The sequence below is a fragment of the Gavia stellata genome, chromosome 12, assembly GCF_030936135.1.
Source record: "Gavia stellata isolate bGavSte3 chromosome 12, bGavSte3.hap2, whole genome shotgun sequence".
NCBI lineage: Eukaryota > Metazoa > Chordata > Aves > Gaviiformes > Gaviidae > Gavia > Gavia stellata.
Window position 1 is genome coordinate 6,600,157 of NC_082605.1, and position 27,472 is coordinate 6,627,628.

The window sequence follows — 27,472 nt, forward strand, 5'->3', positions numbered from 1 at the left end:
ACAGGATGAAAAGGCAAGCCACAGGATTTGTGTTCACACTCTTTCCATGTCTGATCTTTGGACTGTAGGACCTTGACATGGCTTTGCTCCCTGCTGAGATGCTCTTCACCACCAAAACCATTGTCTCCTTCCTCGGAGCAGGATTTTGACTATGGTGCCCACATGCACGCAGCACAGGACACGCGGCAGCTGTGGCACCTAAAATGCAGGATGTTCAGCCTGACGTGCCAATGTTGCTCTGCCTATAGTGTACTCAGGTTATCAGCATAATGCCAAATTTTCCAAAATGTCGCATGGCATAAACACCTACAATAAATTGGGATTGTGATTAAAATAAAGTAACCTGTAACTCTACCACTATTTTTACTCTTCCTAAATTTCTGAGTTGAGGAAAAGGAAATCTAAAATCCCAGCTGAAAATTATGACACATTTTACTTTATAGTTTCACTCTAGTGCCTGATATGAGGTTTGCTTTTGAAAGGGAAGAGAAAAAAAGAGGGAAAAAACCTCAACAAAAACTTCACTCCTGCCAGTTATGAGTTCATAAATTCTGATAACAAGGATTCAGGTGACTTGGCTTCAGTAATTCATATATCTCAATCCTTGGCTGGTCAAAAGTAACACAGCCTGCTTGTGAAACTTTGCTGTTTAAGAAAATTCCAGCAGTCCAAAATGCCATGGCACCTCCTCAGATCATGAGCCCATCAAACTTTACCTCTGCTTTGACTTCAGCTACTCACAGAATACTAAAACAAATCCAAGACTATAATCTTGATCTTCTAAGTATCTAACACCTTTATATGCTTGAATCAAAGCATATAAAAGATCACTTAAATCTTTGAGACATACACTGCAGCCAACAGTTTTGCTACTCTGCCATAGTGAAATTTCCCACAATGAGGATACATCTTGCCTGTACAGGAGTCAGAGCTGTCTTGGGGGCCAATCTGAGACTGAGACCACAGATTTCCACAAGAACTATGGCCATCACAAAAACCTCTCCCATTTGCTTTTTTAAGTGCCAGTTCTATTTCTTTACCTTTGCCCTTCCCCTGTGCAGTGACTGTGATGTAGCAATACCTCCAAAAAACATACTAGCACTTTTCATAGTCACAAAATGGGATGGAACGTGTGTCTGCCAGGATGTGACCCTCTCACACACTTCCCAATGTTGACAGCCACAGTTGCTACATTCCCTTTTAACCACCCCTAACTACTCCCCTCTCAATAATACGACTTTTTTGTTTTATATATATGTGTGTGTGTGTGTACATATATGTATATATAAAACAAACACAAAACCCCCCAACAACATACCTAATTACTCTAGTAGTAATAGCCACTCACTCTACACACATCTTCCACGGGAAGAAGGGGAAAGAGCAAACATAACAAATGTTGTTCAGAGTCCTTAATGCTCATTTCAGCGCTAACTGCCATGAAACCTACCTGTACAGACGTGTGGGACAGCAGGACAACGATACCAAGATTAGCGAGGCATGGCACACCTTTATTGGAGCACGATATGGCAGAAGGCACAGACCAGAAAAAAGAAGTACTGAGAAGATCTAACTCTGATGTGCCCTTTCCTACTCTTCGTGCAAATAAGCAGTATCAAAATTAACACAGAAGTGATAATACTGATCAAGGTAGAAGCAAAAATTAGCAACGTGTTTAATCTCATTAACTACAGATAACAGTAGCTCCAAGAGGAAGCCGTGCTGCCCCCCAGCCTTTCTCTATATTTCTTGCATGTGTGACTACAGTCATGAAGATTAAATCACCCAAGAACTCCCAGGAAGGCTTTGACATCCTTCCTCAGTACACAGAGGTTCTTCGGGGTACATGCTAGATTTGTGCTATAGGCACTTCCCATGCATCTGTCTTTTCACTCTGCTCTGCACCCCAGACCCACTTTTTGACAGTTAATACCTTAATGAGCTTCCCCCGGCAACTGCAGCTATGTTCTCCTCTACGGCCCCACCATTTGGCAGCAGAATTCAGAATGAAGATACCGTCCCCTCATACCACTGGCCGCACACCAAAACTGCCTTTTAGCTGACTTCCCCTCCCCTTCCACATGAATTTAAGATTGTCATCCATGCATGCAAAGCTTGGCAATATGCCACCCCAGGCCAGTTCTTTCTCACAGACTGCTGTTCTTCCTCTCCTTTCACATTTCCTTTCTGTACACCCACCTCTGTGCTTTCTGTCACATAACCTGCCAGGCCAAGCAGTGTCTGTCTCCTCTGCTGCACGATCTATTTCAAGTATTGCTAAATCATCCAAACGCAAGAACCCAGAAATAAACAAAGAACTCTCAAATCTTCCTTATCCCATTCCACAGGGCTCATCTACTTCTTTTAAGCATTACCTTAAGGGGAGACTTGCTAAATCCCAGACATCAGTGGCAGTGACAGCATCTGTGCCTCGCATCCCTCACAGAAGAGATACGGAGATTTCACCCAGTTCTCAGGAATCTAACTGGAGTGACTCTGGCCAGTGTAACGTCAAACACTCACCCCTGAAAGCTGTCACCTGTGGCAACTTGACTTGTCTTCAAAAATAAAACAAAGCCCTAAAATCTTCAGCAAGGACATCTGTAAGATTTCTCTAGTGCTTCAAATCACTGCTATATATGTTTTCACACTCACGTTTGTGCAAGCTCTGCTGTTGGCACTTTCAAGCAAAGATCTATATCTATTTCTAAGTCACAACTCAGTAGACAGCTCAGTGGTTGATGGTTTAAAGGTCCATCAGGCATGAAGATCCCTGGAATTGCTTACTGGGTACAGCAAAGATTTGACAGAGAACGGTGTGACTGTGAATGGAAACAAAACCATCCAGCGTTCAGCAGAGGCTAGAAATGCAAAGGAAGCCATTAAGAGAAAGAGGAAAGTAAACTGCTCTCCCAAGACTTCTTATGCTTATTTTGTCTGAATATATATTCTAAAGCCAAGTAAACTACTACATAGGAAAGGAAAGAAATAAACTGGGGGAAGGGGGAATTCAACAGATGGAGTCAACATAAGCAAGTGACAGTGCAGTAAAACTTATTTATGTTGAAATTCTCATTGATTCGTTTTGCTCAGTGCACTAGCTTAGCCACCCAGGGTTACAGCTCTGCTTCGCCAGAACGGCATCAGAATCTAGCAATCAAAACCATTACTTTTCTCCTGAGCCCCACAGCACACTCCTGGAGCAGCTGATGCCTTACAGCACTCACTACTTGATTAAGTGCTCTTTAATATCCAGGACGCTGGAAAACACACACTTCCTAGAACACAATTGGGAGCTGCCAGTTCATACACAGCCTAACAGCCCTTCCCAATTCCTTTCAGAAACCTTCAAGAAACACCATGCAAGCTGCCTTTAAGGAAGATCCCCTCACCACATAAATGCCCCATCCTTCTCAACTAAAACCCTCCTGAGCCACAGCTCCCCTTCTTCGTCCAAACCTGTTCAGTTATTTGCCCAGCCTACCCAGACTCCCACCCAGCCTGGCCGAGCACCAAACCCCTGGAGGCTCTCCTCCAACAGCGGTGAACTTCTGCTAGCCCCCGACAAGTCACTGCTCCCAGCTACTCCATGCAAGCAAACTTTATTTCCCCGAAGCTCCAGAGGGCATGGAACAGCTTCCCATTTTGCTGCCTACTTTATTTCAGTTTTTAGCCACCTAATCTCCCTCTAAAGATTTTCCCTATACCAGGATATGCTGTGGAGTGAGAGGTGGGAGCAGAGGGCTCCCTCCCCAACATCCATGCTCCATTTCTTTGACCAATGTTAGAGAGAACTGATTCACATTCCTTGCAATCAGATGACAGAAAGCAGTCAGACACCACAAAGGTAGAACAGAGCATCTTAAATAGAAGGGTGTTTTTTTGCCAAAATCAAGAGCAGTTCCTTTACATTCCTGAATAGATTTCCTCTCCACTACTGCGCCGTGTTGACTGCCTCATGACTACACATGCAAAAGGAAGAGGAGGAGGATCCCAAGAACATTTGGAAGTCTAATGTTTTGATGTCTCAGCTAAAGTGGCACAATGCTGAGGACTGCACAGGGGTCAGAAAAATGAGATGTAGCAAAAGCACTGCTGAACAAAAATAATTCCAGGAATGTCAATCCTCTTCATCCTTCCAAGCTGAAACATACCTCCATTTCCCTCTCTTAAGACACTGTCCTTTCCCCGCCTCTCCCTGCAGCAGTATCCGCTTGTGGTACACTGCAATGTTGGCTCATTTCCACAAGTCAGCATGTCTGAAAGAGAGAAGTCTGGGCTTGAGGAAGGGGGAGGAGGGAGTGAGAAAGCTGGGGCAATGGAGAAAAGGGACTCAGAAGATCTTTCTGGACTAAAGTCACCTGCCTCATTCCAACTAACATTAGTAGCACGGAAGCAGCTGCCCCACGAAAGTGTTAATGACTTCTGAGCTGATGATTTCACAGAAGCAATGTGCCATCCGGTATCATTCTCCTAGATGTGACACATCGGGGAATCAGGAAAACATACCCGCACTAAAGCCATGTTAACAGAGAAACAGATTGTCTGAGCTGTGCAGCTGCTTGTCTCTCAACAGAGCTGATTCAACACTTCACAGCAGTCAGTGGCAAGGGGAGAATGCTCTCAGCCATGATGCTCTTCCCATCACAGGGGAAGACAGATCCCCAGGTGGAGACAGGAAGGGTAAGGGGAATTTGCAGATTTTGAACACCATGCAGCACTCTATAAGACCTGGATGGTACCTGCTTAATATGCAGGATTTTGTCCAAGACCTGTCAGGTGGTGGTAATTTCAACTTTCTTGGGTTAGCCCTTCTCCTATCACCAAAAATGCTTGTGTATTTATTTATACATGGCCACATAACACTTTTTCAAGCAGTGGCTGCTTCAAAAACCTGTAGAAACCATCTCTTGGTTTGTCTTCACCATTTGATAATCATGTGTCATAAGACGAAGAAGGGGGTTATTTGTCACACTTGCGACCCTCCTGCCTCCCATTAGTTACTAATGGAAGTTATAAGGGCTGCTCACAACCAGCAAGAGACCAGCTCTGAAGAGCACCCAGCATCCATACCACTGCAAGCTTCTTGACTCTCATTGCTCTGTTTTGGGTGAGGGAGGAGAATCCCTGAAGGTCCGGTGAAAGAACATCAAGACAGTGATATATCATTCTCATCATAAAACTATGCAGTACAAGCTCAACCAGGTCAAATGCGATCACTTTCAAAGCATTTCTTAATACTAAATGATGATACCAACTACTGCAGAATCTGGAGACATTTTTCAAACCTTAAAGCATTAAACCTTGAAGCTCTTGAAGTCTTGGTTTCTTCTTAGCAGTTGAGTATTCTAAACTAAGAAGCTGTGATATTTTGAACGTGGGGGGGTGCTCTGCCAGAATTCATAATTATCCATCAGTAGCTGTATCTCCAACTGCAAGATTATAACTATTTTAGTCAAAACTGAAAGTTTCCTCATGAAAATATACCACAGATTGGTAGAAAAGCATTCTTAGGTCCTGGAAAGAACTGCCATTCAAAACGACCAAGCGACCCTGCATTTGCAGATCAGATAACCAACAGCTGATTTGCCAATTAAGTCTGGGTGCAGAAATCCACTTCCAGATCCTTGCTCTGTTTGAATTAGGTCAGGGTCTTCCACTTCCCTATGCGAGTCCTTACAGCTTCTACAAAGAACTCTTTGCTTGTCTACAGTGTGCTATGTCTCCCAGTTTCTACTACTGAAACACAAGTTAGCAAGGTAGGGACATAGCCCTGAATTTCTCAAGTCCCAGCTGAGTGGGAACCACCGTCTACTTTGGGTTGGGTAAGGCTATTCTCATTTCTCATGAGGAGTTTTAAAAGATCCTGGGTGTTTCTAAATGTGGGGAATACAAATTTTTGTGTTTGATAAAGTTTTCATGCAGTCAAAATACCATTTTCTGTTCAGTTTTAAGGGAGGTATTTCTAAAAACAGTTATCACAGAAGAAAGGAAAAGGTAAGACTTAGCAAGAAAACCTCCTCGGGGGTACATGCACTCATTACATGCAGCATGAGGAGGATTCAGAAGAGAGACCGAGAAAACAAGACATCCCCCTAAGACAAGTCTCATGACTGCTGGCAGAACTGGAGAGCTGCACACCAGGACTCTCGGAGGGTCTCTGGGGGATGCCATGCGATAGCTGCACTTAGTTTCTAGAACATACACTGACACAGCAAGCACTACTGGAAAAATACTATTGCTCATTTCCCAAAGGACTGTTACATAAATACCTATGCCTATTTCGCCCATTTATCCCTGTGAGCCTTAGCTGAAAAGACCACAAAAACTTGGGACTTAAAATATGAAAGTGAAGCCTTTTCATAACTCTGCAACATGCCTGCCAAGGCAGTTTCTAATAATGGGTGTCTCAGCCTCTGTGTCAGAAAGAAAAATTCTCTTGCATTTTGAGAAAGATGGAATAAGGCTTGGCTGCAGAAACATGACTGAAGTCTGGATGCTTACTCAAATGACGAAGCGCAGATTTTTTGTGACCCCAATTCTGGCTACACCACAATAGCACCAGAAAAAAAAAGGCAACCAACCTTATTGGTTGGTTCAGTATAGCTAAAGAGAGCCCATGCTCACCCACAAGTCACAAGTCTGATGAAACGTTACAAAGCACACAGCTTCAGATTTGAATAAAGCAATTATTTAGGGAAGCTAAACTAAAGTCAATCCAAGAATGTGCATCAAATGAAGTGAGCAACAGAGTTCACTATCTTGCTTTAGAGACACGTCTGGAAACTTGAAATTGTGACATTTAGCCACAACCTATAATCCCACCGCTTGGTCTGCCCAAAAGCCTGACTGCAACTTTTAAAGCTGCACAGCCTACATGTCTTTGGAAGTTTGTAAATAAATGCTACCCCCTTTGAGCTCTGTTCCCCTTGACAGTCCTGTAGGCCTTGGCCATGAATCCCCTGCTGTTTTGCAATACATGCAATAGCTTTGGTCCCTCCTAGATACAGCCACTCAGTTGCCTTACATACCTTGCAAAAGGTACAAAAACTAACAAATATCTGAAAGAAGCCAAAGAGAGAAAGATACTTAAATCCCAAGATCCAGCAGTGCTCTCTGGCACTTCAGAGGTGAACTTTAAAGGTTTCATTCTGCAAAGACACTACCAAATTTAAAGATTGCTGATTTATAAATAGTCTATAACGTTGCAGATTCTTGCAGTACTCCTCAGTCCAGATTTCATCTAGGCCACATCTGATAACATCACCTCCTTCGACTATGCAAACCTTCCAAAAAACATTTGCTGTTGCCTGTCTCAAAATTCAGGATGCCCAGTCAATAGTCACGTTCCTTTTTCTATCTTTGCCAATCTCCATGCTGTTAGCCTGTAGATAATGTTGCCACAGATTTCCTTATTATCAATAATCTACTGTGTTCAGTAGCTGTTTATTATTTATTGTACCTTTAGCTCAGACATCCTGTCTCCAAGTTTCTATTATTCAGGTAAAGTTAGCACAGAAGTTCACTGTGGTAGTCCTACCATTTAACACATGAAAGAAAGCAGACATCACATGCACAGTCCTGTGTCTTCCCTCCCTCTGTCCTAGCCCCTTGTCCAGCCTCCGTCTCTCCTGCAACACCCTAATATGGACTCTTTTCACTGCTCAGAACACACAGGGCTGGGGGTTTAAAAGCTCCAAGCAATGTTTGGATTTTTCAGATACATTAATATTCTTCTACATAGCTAAACTGTCAAAGCCATGCCAATAAAAATTAAAAGGGAAAACACAGTCTATATAGCTTATTTTCCCCACTGGGACCATTTGCAGTGTTTTTGTAACTGCTATGCACACCTAGAAGCTCCTGTAGAAGAAACTGCATGGCAGTTCAAAAACCTGAAGTTCTGATCCAGTCTAGGCACATGAGGTAATTTCTGTAAAACAAAGTGAAGAAGAAGAAATGAAAGCTGAATCCTCTTCTTTGCATAATCCTGACAAAAAAAAAAAAAAAAAAAGCAGTAAAGCAGGCAAGGCCCAGGTTGCAGTTTTCACTGAAAAAGCTTCAGTGAAAGAGAAGAATAGTGAAGCTTTATTGGAAATGATTGATAGTAGAAGTAAAAATAACCCTACCAGCAGTTGAATTTCTGAGAAGTGTTTATTGAAAGCTGTTGTGCAATAGTCTTTACATGTTGCAAGGACTGCAGGTTTTCTGCAGCTTATGGCCCTGGAATATGCCTGTAAGATTACACCATGGATTTTTCTGACAGAATAATGTACACACACATTGCCTGTATGAACTGCTATGGCATGGTTAAGAGGCTATGCTCTTGCCATTGAGAGACTGGACTCAGGAATCTCAGACCCTTTTCTAGGTCACAGACTTCTTTTGGGTCAAAAACTGTCTCTGGATATCACTCTCTTCACGTTTTACTGCAACGGGGTGCTTTCGGCACAAATTGTTTGAGAATCTCCAACACAGATGACAGAGGCTGTAATAAATCCTGATAACATAAGTTCTGCGCATACAGCGTAACTTAGCAATTTCATCACTCTGTTGTTTCTCTAAATGGTTTTCTCTGAACTATTTAATAACCCCTCAATAGACGCGTAATAAATAACACGTTGCAGATGAAATAAGAACCATTAGTCTATCTTGTTCTTGCTATCAACAGGCCTCTGTGATAATTAACAAAAACAAAATACAGATTTCATAATATGATTAAAACTGCCCTTTTAGACCTTCTAATATTAGTGAATTCCAGGATTAAGGTGCTTGAGTAACCTGAATATTGCTCCCTTTATATGTACGTATTCAACACAGTGTTATTATACACTATTCCTCCCTTTTCAACTTTGTCCTTACCGCAGCCAGGATACAACCTGAACCTGATCAGGATGCAAGTCAGGATGCAGAGTGACAGGACCTGCTATCTGTAGCCTCTCCCACCTCCTCGTCATTTTACATAGAAACTGGAAAGTGTAATATAAGAAAGAAGGGTCTTGTGGTTACCACAGCTGAATGCTACTCTCAAAAATCTGGATTCTACTTGTCCCTTTCTGATGATCTTACAGGTCTTTTCCAACCGTAGTGATTCTGTGATGTCTTACGCAATGCTCAGGAAGTCAACTGAGCCAAACAGGTACACACTAATTGCCTATACCTCATTTCTTAGAAGCCTGAACTGCAGCCTCATTTGCAGAAGTCCTGGGCACTCCCAGCTGTAACACAGCTTGGGTCTAAAAAGCTTGGCTTGACTTAAAAGTGCAATCTGCTACTCAGTACACTGAGGAGGAGTTGGGGGGGAGCGGTCCAAAAAACAAGCCACCGTCATCCAAGATATTTCAAATGGAGCTCCCAAAATTCAGTGGATACTTTTACTCTTAGAAGTCTACCCTATTCCTCTGCTACCCATATGTGAAGTAGGGACAATACAAACTTATCTTAAAGCAATGTTGTGAAAATAACAGTGATCCAGCCATTATAAGGAAAACATCACAAAGCACAACCAGGAGGAAATGAAAAAAAAAATCTGTTTTCAGAGTAGGTCTAAAATAATCTGAACTAAAGAAGCCTCATCCATATGCTGAAAAATGACAATCAAACCAAGTATTGAAAGCAATCATTTAACAATCTAATTATTTTGTCTGTGCACCAAAAAAGGCTGAAGTGTGGTAGAAAATAGAGTACAAGAATGTCGAAGTATATGCATAGCACGGATCCTGACATTTACTACAACTGAATGCTCACTTTCCCAACCCAAAACTGCTACTTTAGGAAGGAGTTTTGTGTATGTGAGAGAGATTGTCTAGTTTTTGTGGTTTGTTTTTTTTTTTAGCAACAGCAAAACAACCCTGAAAATAACAACTCTCCTTACGCATCTTCATACTGATATCCCTCATGACTTACCCGCAGAGCTAAAGCTCACATATCTACTGCACAGACCTCTGCCAGCTAGCTATAACAGTAGCTAATGACAATAACAGAATATAACAACTGTGGATAAACAAGAAGGTGTAAAACATTCTATACCAATGAGTTTACAGCTACTTGATGACTGGAGAGAAACCAGGAAACTACGAGATTCTGGGATGCAGTCCTGCCTGGAGGGGTGAGCACGACACTAGGCAGCTTTCTATTTAACTTCTGCAAAAAAAAAAAAATACACCACTAAATCACCCAACCCTCCTGCTGGTCCCATCTGCACCTCTGACCCCTTACCTTAATTCCACCATCCTCTCCTACCAAGCCTCATTACCCAACGAGCTCTTTTCCCACCCCTTAAATCCAGTACCAGAGGCCTTACTGGGTCAGCTGTTCCTTGGTGCCTGTGGTTTGTTTCTCTGCCTCCAAATCCCAGACTCCAGCTACTTTTCTTCCCCCTCCCCATTCTCCACCCCTTAGGTCCTTGTCTCTGCCTCTCAGGGCTCCTCACCCAAACTCAGCCTCGACCCTCTGCTCTCCATCCACCATCTTATTCCTCGCTCTTGTCTCTGCATCCTGGCTGCTCCTTCAGCAATGCCTCCTCAGCAGATCTCATTCTCTACCACCTCCAGGCCCCAGTTTCTCTGGTCCCCATTCTCTCTGCTGGTAGCCAGCAGATCTCTGTTCCTCTCTGCTTCTGGGGACAGTAGGAGAGTCAAAGGCCAGACTAGAGATTGCTTCTCTTAGTACCTGCATCCAGAGCTGGGATAGATTTCAGGAGCACAGGGATTCAATCTCTGGAAAATACCTGCTGCGCTGTAGTCTGTGGCACGCCCAGCGCAAATGCACCTTTGGAAAAGTCAACTGTTAAAACTGAACACATCTCTACTGACCATTAAAGATTCAGAATTTGGCTGAACTTGGGATGATTTTAAGAGTGACAGGGGCAAGACACTCCTAGAAGAAAATTCACCCCTCAATAAACTTCAAATCCAAGTAACAGACAAATCACTAGAAACTTAATTTCATGCAGGCAAAACATTTTTTTCCTCTAGTCTTATAACTGGTAATGGTTGCAAAATTTCTGTCAAAACAGCTCTTGCAAATCTATTTCTGTTCAGCACAGGAAATACCATCCTTCAAGTCTGTCAGAATATTGAGATGAGAGAGGCCATGTAGATTAAGGCAACCCTACCAGCAAGCTAAGCTATGAGTCCTGCCTACAAGCAAGTGCTTTGTCCAGCCCAATTCCGCATCTTTCCAGAGGCACAATAGAGTTCCCTGGTAAAAGCACTCATAGCACTGACCTCACAATATCATTTTTCCTGACATCTATTTTTTTCTTTTTACACGAGATTTATCACATTAGTCACAGTTCTGATGTATTCACCAAGATAAACCACTCTCTTAACTTAACAGATATTTTGCCTGAGCAAGGACAATGACTTTGGTGGTTATTTTTGCTTCTTTCCACAATGAACTCTGATACTGCCTGAGAAGCTAATTACATCAGAAAAGTCATCTGTATTTTATCTGAGCTGCCTTTTCCTGATGCTGTCTTCAAACCAGATATATTCAGCTTTCATCATTGCTCACGCTTGCAAACACCCATTATCCAGAACGATCTACTCTTGAACAATTCAGATAGTTGATGTTTCCTCGTCTTTCTTGATAGGCGGTATCTGTCACTTGATGCTGAAATGTGCAGGGTGCAGATGGTAGTTCCATCCACACATTAAGTAGGTCCAACACCAGCACCATTGTAGTGAATCAGATGAACCCTGATAGACCAAATATAACCGAGGGTCTCCATGTGCAGCTGCATAGAAAGTTCTTTAACTTTTTAAATGCTGCTGTGCTGTCATTAATTAATCCCCCAAAGGAATAAACTTGTACTCAAGTATCAGTCTGCATCATCCTCAATATTTTACTTCTGCCTATTTCTCCCATCCTCTGGAGAGCTACATGTCTTCCACTTTGTTTTGATTTTGTAACATTGTACTGATTACTTTACTTTGTTATTATTCTGTACCTTTTACTTCTGCTTGAAAATCATTTACAAAAACAGAGGACTCAATAACTTAACACAACCCTCAGCATCTTTTACTGTAACTTCATTTGCTTTGTTCAAATTTAGCCTCATTTTTCTAGGAAGACTAGGTGTAGTAAAGAACCAAAGACTTGAATAAAAGATTTTCCAACTTTATTAATGCCTGCTCAATCCAATAATCAAAACTAGGCATTACGTTTATTTCACCGTTATATTACACAAAATTGTGCCACTACATTGCTTTTAAAAAAATACCCAATTTTCTACCATTCTGATTTTGGTTTATTTTAATTAAAATCATAAAATCAATAATTCTTAGACTAATTTATCCAATTGCTCTCCCCTTTCAGCAATGGTCATTATCTCTATCTCTTTCAATCCCAGTATACTTATTAGTTGCTTTTATTTTCCTCAGTTCTACTGGGCAACACTAGTTCATTTGCATGCCTTATTTCTTTGTTGTACAAAGTCTATGGATAAGTAATTTGCTGCCTCCTATTCTCCCATTTCAAACTAACAGTAAACTGGGTGAAGTTAGAAGATATTTATTTCACGCTTCCTTACTTTTGGGGCAATTAACAACAAATTACATTTTAAGAATAGAAGAGAATTTTAAATAAACGTAGTCAAGCTAAAGAAGTCTGAGAGTATTTGGCCAAAGCCTATGCTAGGCTTTTTATAACACTTACATCTCTTGCTCCAGCAGAGAGACCCCAATTCAACAGCAACAAAAAGAAAGGGGAAGCAGGCTGATGTACAATGCGTAGAAGCAGCTCTTGGAGCAGCCAAGCTTCCTGGAAGGCAGTGCTAACAGTTGGCTCATGTTTTCAATCAGCTAGCTACAGACACTATATAAATTGTTAACTGCTAGCACAGAATGAGATGCTGTAACTTCAGGTTACAAGAGACTACAGTCTTTGATAGCTGTATTCCAATTTCAGGTTACAGCGCTCATGCTAAGAGCTTGAGTTGGGCACATCCTTATCATGTGGGGTCATCATCCCATATCAGCCTTATCAATTTACCTGCTCTCACCCTTGTACCTGGGACACCTCACCAGAGAAGCCATTTGGGAGGTGGTAAGGGAGATGCCATCCTGGAAGACTTATCTGACTATGTATTAAGGAAAACTCAGATTAGTAGAGAGCATGTACATTGGAAGAACAGATACACACATCCCAGAATACTCCCTCGTTCTCGTATAATCAAAGCCTGTCCTTTACAGGGAGTCATTCTGGGGCTTTGCTTGTGCTATTTACCCCAGAAGAGCTCTGTAGGTGGGCAGCCTTGCTGTGCAATGGAACACACACACTCGTAACACAGCCTAGCAGGAAGCGGGCACAGGTGACACTTCCCCAGTGCTCTCCAAGTCTTTTGAAATTGCATGTAAAAGTAACAACTGCAAGTAAAAAGTACTTTGGCCAAACAGAAGCAGCACTGGATAAACATGCCTCATAGCTCCTCCAAGTCTCCCATAGGAGGACTTAAATTGAACAAAATAACTAGGTAAGCTTTGGTATATTCTGCTGAGTAAAATCCTCATCTATGCAAATTTTTCTCCTCACACCTTTGGCAGATTTTAAGATGTAAATTATAATCCTGTGTGGATAGACAGGAAAATGTAAATGTTGAAATTGGAACACAGACCTTATGGGCCTGGTGTTAAATCACAGAAACTTGAGTTACTGTAGGGGCATCAGAAGCACAAATGCAGTACAGTTACGTTGAACTGCAGAAGTAGCATACCATCTATTTTGGGAGTACTTTTTCCTATATCCTTGATTTATATTATGCATGGAAGCCTGAGTATTTCCTGAAAATAGCAATGCTCACTGACTTCTATTTTCACAGTCAGTGAGAAAACAAATATAAGGCCAAAACTGAATTCCTAATTCAAGCCAAACTCCAACAGACTTTTCAGGAAAAAAAGCAGAAAGGAATCTAACATTTTTGATTTAGTTACTCATCCTACAAGTTTGATTTTGTTGTGTATTTGTGGTTGCTAACAAGCCTCTAGTGGGCTACAGTTCCCAGTAATTAATGTTTATTTGTTCCCCTTTTTCTAAATAATATAAATGTTGGCTCTCATGTTCTCACACAAAGATATACACAAACATGCCAAAAGGTCAAAGCAATGTATTTTATTTTGAGCTAACAAGCTCTATGATTTCAGAAAACAGTAAACATGCAAATAATATATCAGAGCTTACATTTTTATATAACTAGTTAAAAAAAAATAAAATTAGGAATCGTTAAAAACTAATGAATTGGGGAGCATATCAACTGTAAAGAAAAAGCAGAGTAGAGAGATAATACCCTTCTACCTGGCCTCAGAAGTTGTTCAAATGAAAATACTTGTTTTAGTTTTTAAGCAATTTTACTTTTTACTCCTTCAATGTATGCCTTATTAAATGAAAAATCAGATACTGAAAACTCCGAATTTAGTAGTTTGGAAAAAGATTAACAGCAACTTTAATCATACTTCAGAAGTACAGTTTCTATTTATTGAATGCTAAATGGATCTGAGAGAAGAAAAAGGGAAAAATTGCAAAGAGTGTTGTCTCACAGATTACTTTCCCCTCACATAATTTTTAATAATAAAATGGAAGTTTTAGGGTGGAAGGAAAAATTGACATTTACTAACATTTAGCAGTTAAAATGTAATCCTTCCAGAGAATGAATAGCAGAAAAAGGTGGGGGTGGAAGAGAAAGGAATCAGCTTCTGCCCTGATTACACAGAAGAAAAACGCTAAAAAACATGGAATAAACTGACTGAAAGCACAAAAGCACGAGTATTTGCAGATGAAGTTCTCCCAAGCATGGAAGAGGATGTCAAAGGTCCCAGGAATACTGATTTTGGGCTCCCTAGAAATATTCCCTACAAAACAAGCAGTCAGCTACAAACCATTAATGGTAATCAGTCATACTGAACTGGGAAAGAGATCATTGCTCCTAATGTCTCAGTGGCAGTAATTAGTGACCAATACACACTAACACACAGCTCAGAATCTGCATAGGATTCTATTTATTTATTTAGGAAAATGCTTTATAAATTTAATTAACCCATTTTTAAAAAACAAATAGAAATGAAGAAAATCCCCATGAGTTTTGTAACTACGTAGATGCAAGCTGAAATACAAAACATCAGCCGAGATTTCTGTATGATCATGCAATAAAACGTACATAGGAATCTAAAGATTGACTACAGTCAGAAGGTATAAGGTATTTAGATGAGTAACTTGCAGATTTAGATTAAATGTGGTATGAAAGTGTACATTATCTTTATTAAAGTAAATCTATTTTTTAAAGTTTAAGTATTATTTGAAGGCTTGAACAGACAGCTTAAGACAACTCAATGCAGCCTGATTTCTCAGTAGGGTCACCACATTAAAAAAAGTCATTCCTCCTTTGACTCGTTTCAAGTGAAGTAGTTGAAATTGAGGGAGCTCTACTCTGGTGAACTCTTATAAAAAACCTTATGTACTAGGGAGCTTTGAAAGATACCATCCTTCAGAGAAAATGAGGAACCCTTGGCTAATAAGAAGCAATCATAAAACAGAACCTTGGTTCATATTAATAATATATTAACAGTGCTAATCTCAACCAAAGAGAATAAGCATTTAATGCTCTTGTGCACAGGAAGTAGGGAGTAATGACATGCAGTTGTCTACCGGTAATACCCTAACACAGCAGGAAACCACGTGAAGATGGAACACATTGGTGTTACTCATTTTTAATATAAAACAGTGCAATGTTCCTCAGTGATGTAGGTGGTGTGCTGTGCACATGAGAGGTTGGTGACTAGCAATGATATTAACAATACCTTCCCCCACCAAATGATCCCTATTTTAACTTGCTCAAATGCAGGTCAGTAGATCAATTTAAAAAGACAGAAATGACCACTTTGGTCTGTCGAGTCAGAGCATCCTCAAGATGACTTGAGTTAGAAAACAGTTGTTCAGCACACAATACAAAGTCATTGCACACTGAATGGGCTGAGATGTTTGAGTTTGGAAGGTTTACATAAACAGAGAACACCAATCTCCTCATGACCTTTGACGCTTGGGATAGGTGGGAAAGATGACATGTGAGAAACACCACATTCAGCAGTGTCATGGATGCTTTCCCATCCTATCCTTAGAGGACTGCCACACACAGCCCTTTCTCACACCGACTCCACCCAGGCGCCAAGCTCAAACCATTCTCCTTCACCAGAACTGCCCTCCTGTGAAACATGCTCCTTTGCTTGTAGGATGCAGGCAAACTCGTGCTTTAGTTTTTAAATTAAAAAGTCCTACACAGTTATTAGCTCATATTGCCAAAAATCAAGACTGTCACAGATACCAAGAACCAGTTTGGGGTATTTTGATTTAATAAAAAATTGTTATTGCTGTGTTGGATGTTTTATTGAACCAACACTTGTGAGAACGTTCTCCGTATTTCCCCCATGAGACTTGGCTTTTGTGCACAAACACACAACATTGCAGTCATTCACCCTCCCTCACACCTCCACAACAGTGATTCAGACAGCAGAGAGGTGGGAAAGACTCAGAATTAATTGCTCTTGTATAAAGTCTTTTATCAATAATGTACACTCCTGTTTTTTCCTCCTCCCTTCTGCTGTAAGAGTTTAGTTTTTGCAGATCGAGTGTCATATCCTATTTTTCAACAGTAACAGGCATACGGCCCCAGCCCAAGTGAAAGCAGCCACACTCACCTGCCAAAATAGAGGTGTGCCTGGCAATCAGCATTTCTGAAATGCAACTGGAAGTAAAAGTCACTCTCACACTCCCTCCACCCTCAGGAGGCCTTTAATCACAACATCTCAGCAACAGAAAAAAGCTATTATACAGAGCTGAGAGACTGGAGGAAAATTCCACTTGATACCAATCCACCAGAACTGAGAATGTTTCTAAATCAATTGACCTTTCCTCATCCACCACTCTCACTTTGTCAGTCTGCTTCCCTGCACTCTGGTGCCGGAAATCCTGTGAGATGCTACTTTGCAGGTTTCCAAACATAAAGCAAATCAGCTGAAAAACCACTCAACTAAATCTGATAAACCTGGCAAAACACCTAATTCCAGTAGACAAGACACAACCTTCCAGAAATTTTGCCCTTTTTAAGAATGACTTGTGTACCATGAACTCCAATGCAGAGCCAGATACTTGTTAAGAAAGTGACAGAAATAAACAGTAAGAATACAACCAGCTATCAAAAAAAGCAGGCTGCAATTCTATTCTAAGTTGCAGATTCAAAGCTTAGTCTTTAAAAGTCATTAATAGGCATTCAAAAATTGAATTAAAACCGTACGTGTATTTGGGTACATGGTTTCCATCATGTATTTGAGTCAGTTTAAAGCATTAATTTCCCATTTCTCTGAAGTTTCATCTTCTGGTTTTAACTGTCTTCAGCCATTGCTTTTTACCATAATTTCTATTAAAGGTGAAACTAAGCAGCAGAAAGTGCCTGAAAAGAAATTTCAACAACATTACACTGTTTGCATTCCATGGGCCAGGTCTGGTAAAAGTGCTTTCCTGCCCTGCCCTTCATAAGAGGAGGAAAAAAAAAAAAAAGATCTAAATATGAATAGCCGTTGTGAAAAATCTATTTCACATTACGTTTACACCCTAGTTTATACAAGAACAACGTACCCAGGAAGACACACCCTTACATGAAACTATTATGCAAGTGATGGACGTCACCCAGAGCTACAGCCATCTGCAAAGCTGAGACCAAAGCTCCACCTTCCTCTCCTCGGACAGGAGGGCATTTTATTTTACACCTACAGCAGTAACACACTTAACAGAAGAGAAGCAATAAGATGTCTTCTGAAGCTCCAAGTTTCATGACTTATCCTGACAGTTTTGTAACTCTAAGTTGTAACAACAGGATCTAGAAGATCACGGCCAAATTTGTACAGTATATTAAAACTATGGGGTTTTTCTTCATATTTGCAACAGAGAAGTGCTGTTTTCTCTCAAGATCTTCACAGCATCACTACCACTCAGGTCCTGAGGCAATTAACTTCACAGGTTAACTATGTCTTAGAAAATACTTTTAAACAATGCAATTTTCCAAGGTCAATAGGAGCAAGGCTTAGTTCCTACCCTAAGGGGATGGGTGTCTCAGAAAACCCATCCAAGCAGGTTAAATCGGAGCAGGTTTCGCACTACTGGGCAAGGTAAAAGGACTGATCATTTTTCATGTTATCATTCATAAGCAGACGTTGAACATGGGTCAAAAAGAATAGTGGCTCTACTCTCCTTTATCACAAACTTACTGCTACAGGTTTTGCGTGTATGCAAGTGCTATTTTGTTCACAGAAAAACTCTTTAAAAAGCAGATGACAGAGCAACACCCTTCAGAACAGAGGGCCTGAAAGAACAGGAAGCTTCTAAGCATCAAGCAACCACCAAGCCCCGTCACCCTCCCAAGTGTCAAATTTTGACTGTTAAATTGATCGGAAAGGGAAGAGTAGAACAAAATGAAAGGCTTTTACTCTTCACAAAGACAATGGAGACGTTGTACTGTAGCGTGGCTGCAGCAAGGGCCTCTACCGTGGCAAGGCAGCTGAGCCAGAAAATGCAGCCCCCTCCCCTCCCTACCTTCGGGCACTGACATCTTTGGTGTTAACAACTCCGTCGCTGTGGAAACCAGACTGCTTTTGACAAAGCCACACTGACTAAAAGCAACATGTGGGAAAATGGAATAAGGCCCTGAGAAAAATTAATCCTTTGCAAGAAAAATAGATAAATACATTTTTGGATAAAAATGAAGCAAGTAAAGGATAGTATTTCTTGTTGTTAGAGCTACAGGCGAGGAGAACACTGGCAGCTACAGCAGTACCAAACAACAGGCCTTGTGGCACTGCAAATGGATTTTAAGGACTCTTCATCCCTGAAATATGCAGTAGATTTGGTGCTAAGGAGTACACAGGAGTCCCACGCAGAACACAGGTGTGCAAGGCAGCTGCTACCTATCCAGTTTTTAACTGCTCTCCTTTGAAAACAAGAACAAAAACCAAATCCACCCCTCAGTATAACAGAAACCAACAACTGCAGTTACAAATCACTACTCAAGTGCTTTCATAAGGGCTTACAGATGATTCACACCTAGGCAAACTCCTCAGCCCAGCCAAAATTTCACCACACAAGAAAGTTCAGGGGATGAAGAGCATGAGTCACTCCACACCCTGCCATTTCCAAACAGTTCATATAATTTAGAAGTGCCATCAAAAAAACAAAACAAAAAAAAGAAGTTTTTCTGAGTTTTCCCCTTACAATGGGCTTAATAAATCTGTCCTCAGCCCTAGCTGACTCAGATCCCAGGAGCTGCTTTAGGGCCTGTTACTTGGAATGCCAGCATACTTAAGAGAGTATTCAAGAAAAAAACCAAAACAAAACAATCCTGGGAAAAAGCCCATGGAGAAGAGCCAGAGTTTGAACTGGCAAGACTTAAGATCTGTGAACAGTGCAACTTTAATAAGATTGGCTCCTTAACAGGAACATCTAAAATTACTTGTAACGATGGCACATTCAGGGTGGTTTGTTTTGATTTTTTTAAGTAAGTTCAACAAGCAAACTTTTCTGGAGGAAAAGTTAATTTTATACAAATTTAGTATTTGCTTTTTCTCTTAAAAAAGGCCATGAAAGCTTCAGTGTAAAATGCCATATATTACAAAGAATCAGTAACTAGAAGGCCACGCATGATTTACATGCTGAACAAGAATTCTCTCCCCATTCATTCCTGAGGTATTAAAATGTTGGAGTGTTATAGCTTAATCTCATTTACAGAGCTTTGAATCATCTTAAGTACTTAGGAAATCTCTGTAAAATACCACAATCCAGGTGGTTTATAGACTCTAATCCCAACAAACCACACCACCAGCTTTCACTGGTGTTGATGGAAAGAAGTTCTCACGGTTTTCCAGTTAAGTAAACAGGTCACCTACTCTCCACCTCCACCACTGGCCACATCTCTGCCACTTTCCTTTTCATGAATGTCGTCACATCTTCCTACAGTGTGAGAGCCACAATGCAAACAGTTAAAACAACTCCACTGTACCCAAAGAAAGGAGGATAGCTATGCAGACAGCTATACTGTTGCTATTAGAGTATTACACACGATCCTCAAGTCTGGTGTTCTAAAGACGTATTTAACATGGAAAAATTCCATAACAACGAAACATATGCACATCGTATGAGAAATGGGAACTTTTTCAGGGTCAAGTAAATAGAAACTGCAAAAACATTTGGGGATGAAAATATTGCATATGATTATGTAAATAAATCAATGATTGTATCTTTTTTTTTAGAAAAAATAATCATTGTATACAGTCAAGAGATTAACAGAAAACAGTCTTTATGTGCAAGAGATTCATCTATTAACTTTCTCAAATTCAAATTGGCTCTTGCTCCCATGACAGTGACATCTTCCTTCTCTATGCTTCCCATAAATTTATCACAGCACGAAGATAATCTCTTCTTTCTGTTGAGACTTAACTGGCAGCAAGCTATCATGAGAAGTCATTTATTCTCAGACCAGGCTGCTCTTACAGAGGGTGCTACCACAAAGAGAGAAAAATATACTAAGGAAAAAAAGATGCATGTGAGCCATGACATTCAGGTGTGGCCTTGATTCTTCCCAAATTATAAAAGATGTTATCAGGTTTTTCCAGTCTGAGCATCTCTCTAGATGGTATTATCATAAGCAAATGAGGCTGAAGTACACTTGCCTTGTAAATGAACTTTAAAATTCTTGCTTATTGTTCCCTTGCACTAAAGCTGATTTGTAAAATCCAGTTAACTGTAATGAGACTCCCAGCTAGCACAAATCAGCAAGGTTTAAATGGAACAGGAGGATTTAGACTCTAAAGGGAGGAGGGAGAGACAAAGAGAAGGGTCTTCTAGTCCAAAGAGAGTGCCAAGTGATTAGTCATGTCTGACCAATACGCACACATGCTCTCCCTTTAAGCACCTTCCTCTCAGTTGAAATAAGACACATGTCTATAACACTTTCTCAGATCTTTGAACCTGGGTGAAGGCAGGGGAACACACCTTGATCTTCCCGAGCTTTGCTGCTACACAAGTCAGGGTATAACTTGTGCCAGCTTGCTAGCAGACTGGAAGAGAACACAGAAGGTGCAAAGTAGCATCAACATAGTTTGTTTTTTCAAGATGACTTAATGGTTTATAGCATTTGCCTTTCTGTTTGCACTTTATAGGCTTAATGAACTGCCATTGAACCTAGTAAGAATTTACTACACATGGTTTTATTATTTCAGACCAAGCCCATCTTTTCTCTTTTTTTTAGATTATTTGCTGTATTTCAAATAAGAAGACCAGTCAAGAATGTCAGAACTTCAAAGTAAATTGATAAAGTCCACCTTTTTTAAATTAACTAGTCCAACTGACACTCTGGAAGGTGCCATTCTGGCCCAAATACGTACAAAGTGCTGAAAGACTCTGTCTTGAATGAGTCACTGGTTTAAAAAACAATTCTTGTAGCAGTAGAAACGACCCACTTTTTAATCGACTGAATGTTATTTTAGGTGTTTTATGCATATTTACGTAATACTTAAGAAGATTGGCACTGAAGGATAAAATTCAAGGACCAGTCTCATGCTATCCATATTTTAGGTACTCCTCCATACACTGGGGGCTGCCATTTAACTAAAACTTTTCTGAACTCATACTCATTCTACACTGTATCTGGCTTTGATCTACAACACATAGCTCCTGGAGTTTATTACTCATACTCGGCTGTGTTACTGACATTGAATTTACTGTAGCATGAGATAAACCAGTATAAATAGGCTGCAGGAAACGTGGTAGGTGAGAGGGAACTATAGAATACTTCACTAGAAAGTGCTAATTTCCTCCTGAAACATGCAATCACCCCAGTAAAGCAAGAGCTCCTTCATCCTGCACAAAACCTAACCAACAATTACACTTGGTTCCCCTGAATTCCCACCACAGTTCTAGCTTAGTACAAAATTATTCTTCCTTATTCTAAAAATGTTGAAATGTTTCATTCCTGATCTGGCATAATGTTCTTCTCTTCTAAAAAAGCAATCTATAGCACCTAAGAAGCTTGTTAACATTTCGTATTCTACAATCAATCATCAGCCTAAAATAACCTTCACTTTCACTGTATGCATTGCCTTCTCCACCGGTGCATTCTTTTCCTTGATCGTCACCTTATTTCAGGCAATAAAAAGGGTATTTTACAAGTACCAGCTATTTAGATAACTTGCAAAACAAATACTTTGGACTGTACAGTTTCCCATTTGTGAGCAATCATGACCTGACTTCAGGGTATACTAACTGAAAACAGACTACCCAGCAATTAGCTTACGTGATGTAGTATTACTTAATGTAATCAGAAACATTAAAATTGGGTGAGAGGCAGAAACGTAGCTCAAGACTAAATGAAATTAAAGTGATGCAGAATGATTATCTTTCTTTACAGCGACCCCACTTTGGATAGCCGAATAATATTCTCTATATAGTCTTATGTGTGGTTTCCAAGAACTATTTTGGGAAAGAAATTTTGGAAGGGAAAAAAAAAAAAATCATTCTCCATTACCTGCTTTCCTTCTTTCTGAGCACAGAGTTATGCTAATACTCTTACGGATAACAGTAGAACCTCCTACTCTATGATTATCATTCACCAAAAGTTCCTTAAATCTAAAAGGCAAGGAGCGTGTTCATTTTCATGTTTGCTTTTTGCTTTATTTAACATTCCGGCTTTACCTCTTTGTCTTCAAATCAGCAAGTCACATACACTGTACTGTTGGCACTTAGCAGCACAGGACACTTTCAACGAGGCAGGGTCATAGCTTAACTCACTATTTATTCTAGAGGCTAAGACCTATGAATATACTCTGCCTTAACCTAGAAGTCTCAGATGATGGGAAGGCAGCCACAGTATACAGCGCATATGCATAGTGCTTAGGGGAGAAGCACTTTACAAGTGCTATACTGTTATTCAGGAGAGTTTTCATATCAGAAGTACCAATACACTCATAACCAATGTACTTTGTTTTCCTGAAGTTTCAACGGTCTTTGTTTTGCTGCTATGCCTGAATTGTCCTTCCTTTTCTTCTCCTGGAAAGAAGCAACATCTGTTTACTGAAGGTGAAGTTTGCCAACGACATGTAACTGTTTTTACATCCTGAATCATCCACCAAAATCCTGAAGCTGCAGATGCAGAGAAGTCCCAATACCCCAGCAGAACACACTCTAGCTCTCTTTTCTTGATCCTAACTCTAGCTGAGCCCTTTCTACCATCTTTCACAAAAATAGATTAGGTCATCAAATCCATCGAAATACTATTTTGACGCCACGTAGCAGGAATTTGTGCCAAAAGAAAAAGAAATGAGGGAAAAAGAAAGAAAAAACAAGGAACTGTACATTGGGGATTTTTTAATAGGAGGCAAGTCCCAGGAGTCCACATTTATCTTCACAGGTAGTCAGCTATTTTGGTCTCCTCCTCTCCCTGGGGAGGAGTGTGAAAAACTGCAGAGAACGCTCAGGCTGATGACAGTGTTAAAGGAGTGGAGGTTAAATTTTAGCCCCAAAAGGTAAAGTGAACAGAAGGGGGCAGGCTGGTGAAGAGATAAAAATAGAAGAGTGACTAGACTTCACTTGACTGCTATTTCTGGGTGAACTATGGGAAGAGATCTGAGAAGGTTTTCTATTTGCAAGGGGAGAGAGAGACTAAAACATAGTTGCCTTCTAGAAGGCCACAGTCCTGCACAGCAGTTTTGTTTATGCTTCTACTTTTCTAAATCCCTGCATTCTCACTATTTGGAAACAGTGCTGTTTAGCCAAAATGTCATTATGCGTCTAAGTGAGTATCCAGACTAGATTTTCTGGAGCAGGACAGCAATGCGTGTGGCATTTCAATCTAACAGAAACAAAGCTGACAGCACATTGTGAAGGCGTGTAGCAAATCACAATGCCAAGTAGAGCAAACTAAGCCACATAATACTTTCGGAAAATAACCAAAGCCCTGCAGTATCTCTGAGAGGATGTCTTGTGTTTTCCCACTCTAAAAATGATTAGTGAAATTCTAACTAGTTCCAATTATGGACACAGACTAAATAAGACAACAGGGACCTCCCAATTACAGTATGGAGTGCTTGACTGACACATGGCACTGGGGATGAATGTTTTTGCCTGTTCGAGCCCTTTCCTCTTGAGTACCTCAGTTAAAATTCCTTCCATTGAGTAATTTCTATCCAGATCCTGGCTGTGCTGGCTTTGTTCCCATATAAAAGAAAACCTGCAGGCAGAAAGCAGTGCCATCTGCCAAGTCAGAAGCTGCTTTAATGGGCAAGTTTGGTGTGAAGGGGAACAGACTATTACGCTTCATCTTCAGCAGCAGGAGTGATGTTTTTCCTTTCCCAGGAGTAGGTTACAGTGAGCACACTCACGCTTGAAGTATCTGTCCACAAATACAAGTAGATCTCAATGGATACTGCACAAGTCACCTCCAGAAAAAAAAAAAAATTCCATCCAGCATCCCTTTTTTCCTACTCAACTTGCAATTCAATCTTTAAATTTCTCTTTACCTGTCAGACCAGTTGTTTTTTTCCTGTGACAGCTTCAGCTGCCTCCATTTTCCATTCCTGTAAGTGAATGATAACCCCACCACCACACCGAGGAAGTATGAGCAGTGGCAAGGCAGAAACACCAAGGCCTTATTGTCCCTACAAAGAATTCTGCACTGAAGCTGTTTCTGAACATTTTTGTTTCAAGTTTCTTGTCCCTTTTCCATAACTGTCTTGACTGGATGGTTTGCTCTGAAGTCCCATCTAGAACAGGTTTGGGACTTGTGTGGCCCAGTTCAGGTTTCACGAGAAACAACGGAAAAAACTTCCTCTGAATATTTTCATCCTTGCAAATACCTTCAGGGCTAGGAAAAGATCTTTCTATTCTTGCCAATTAACCAAGCACAGTTTTATCCTTCCTTGTTGGGTAATCTCCTCATTAGACCATCTTTGGAGAGAATAGCAGATTCTCTCTGGGCTGCTGGCAGTTTTACTTAATTGCATATTTAACTTTTTATTCAGCACTTAAACTCATAACAATGAGAAATGCAAGCAGCAAACTATTATCTGTCATTTAAACTCCCTAGAGAACTCATAAACATCTTAATATTTCTGTCCCTTTCAGAAGAAAAGTGCACACATTCCAAAGCTGGGGGGCGGGGGGATGACAAACACATATGTAACGTCATTTCAGTGATGTATTAGCCATTACTGACAAAACTCCAGTTTGGGAAGGGGGGTGGTGCTTTACTCCTTAATATATTTTAAAAGCTCTGAAAAAAAATCAGCTGACTCAATCACTGCTAAACAGAAACTGGTATTAGAGGATTTACTATAGGTTCCTCCTCCCCATCAGGCAGAGGATGTTCTGTCAGGGCACAGCAACTTTACCTCTCTTCTCCCTTTCCCCAGCTCTGAGCGCTGAATTAAAAAAATATTTTACACATGCTAGTATCCATAGGAATGTATTTCCTATTTGATTCCAGAGCTACAGGATTTGTTCTGGAACACACTTGTTGCCACTGGATTGTGCTCTGGAATGGCAACTTCTGTTTTAAAATGCTTCCAGCCCTTATGACTGCAAAACCTTTGAAGTATGAATGGTATACAATCAGCAACAAAGCTGCTGAACTCTTCAGAAACAGCAGAACAGCTTCAGTATTAACTATTATCCTCCATCACAGTATGCCAAGTATAGAAATAAATGTTGATAGCACTTCAGAAGGATCTGATTAATGGATCACCTCGGAGTTGTAAAAACCTGACACTCCCCTATACAGGCCAGTACTTCCAGTCCGTTTGCCAAAACCTCCAGTTTCCCCACGATAAACTTCTGTGAGTCAGCCACGTGAAGCTAATACAAAAACCAGTGTAATAAAGAAATCAGTGTTGGAAACATGTAAATTAATCAGCATGTTATTGTACTATAAGCTTTTCTAGTTCATCTATTAAAAATCTTTTCAATACACAAAGCTACCAGATATTTCCAGTCTGTTCTATCAAAGTGCAAAGGCTTTGCTGGGGATAGCAGTTCTAGTTTGGCAAGACCATATCCAGACCGTGGTGGCAGACCTTCCGGCTGACCACTAGCAGATTTGTCCTGCTGTCAGCAAACACAGAGCATGAGGTTTAAGAAAAGGAAGGGTACCTGAAAGCCTTCTAGACATCCCAACTAATCAGATTAACACCAGCAAGGGCTCAGTAACTTTATTAAGTAATTCTCATGACACTTACTTCAGACGGTTTTCAGTCTTACCATCCTGGTTCTCATTTGAGCTGCTTTTTTTCTAACAATGTGGTTTAAAAGCATCAGGGAAATCTTCAAGTTCAAAAGGTGCAGAGCAGAAGACAGGTAAGCTTTATGTTCTCTAATGAATGGTTATTGCTCCACTTGTTGAAGTGGTATTTATCACCATAAATATCTACTAAACTTACTTGCTAGTGCTGGTATAATCAGTGCTTTCCCAGGTAATACCCTTCTGTAAATGAATCACAAGAATAAAGAGGAGAAGTAGTGAGTAAACAACTAGAAATGCCCCTTAAGGGAAGTCTTCAAAGGGAAGAAAGCCTGAAGACCAATGAACATTTAAATACTTCCCAGTTTAGGCCTATTTCATTGCACAAGATCCAAAGTAGTTTCCTTCCCAAGGATTGCATAATATATGTTCATTCAAAATCTAGCAAGCTTTCTCACAGAACACACCAAGACACTGCTCTCTCCCCCGCCTTTTTGTCTTTTAAATATGAACATGAGAATTTCACAGCTGATAACATTCTTCTGGAAACTCACGCAGAATATTCTGGAAAAGACTCAAGTTTGGACTACAATGCTGTAAGTAATACCAACATCTCCACATATTCAAATTCTTCGTGTAGCACTCTTTGTGAAATGTAAGCACAGAACAAGTAGCTTTTACAGGGCTTTGGAAGTGAACTCTAGCCTCCAAACCATAAAAAAGGAGAAAAAGAAAAAACCTACATACCTTCAAAGCACATTTCTGGCCTGTCTCCTTGTTGAAACACTCCAGTACTTTGCCATTGATTCCTAACCCTAGCACCCGTTTGGAGAGTTTGTAGTCGTCCGTAACTGCATGTTTTTTTATCTCTAGTTTGATATGGGCTGCTCCCCCAGGCAAGGATTTCACGCTGTTCTTGCTATCCACGTGACTCTCGGGCTGGGATTCCTGTTCACCTTCACTTTGTTCCATATCAGGGAAGAGCCTGAGATGACAGAGATACCCGACAGGGAATCTGTTGGGTATCCTCAGCAGAGTCCCTCCTCTTAGGCAATCAAACCCAGTGCTTCAAACAGTCCATTTGCTCGCCATTTAGTCCTGAGTAAAAATGTAAACGAGTATTAGTAATTCATGTGACCTAACTGTTCTCTCACCTAACCACTTTTCTCTCTTCCTTACCAAGATGACCAGCCACTAGAGAGACCA

At 40.6% G+C, this 27,472-nt stretch overlaps 1 protein-coding gene across 1 annotated transcript in view; it reads right to left on the minus strand.

The window, feature by feature from the left end:
• MAPKAPK3 (MAPK activated protein kinase 3) overlaps positions 1 to 27,238 on the minus strand; it is a 47,739-nt gene extending 20,501 nt beyond the window's left edge. The window contains exon 1 of the mRNA XM_009811595.2: positions 27,014 to 27,238. Coding sequence (XP_009809897.1) covers positions 27,014 to 27,238 — 225 coding nt within the window. The remainder of the gene's footprint in view (positions 1 to 27,013) is intronic.
• Positions 27,239 to 27,472: the final 234 nt, after the last annotated feature.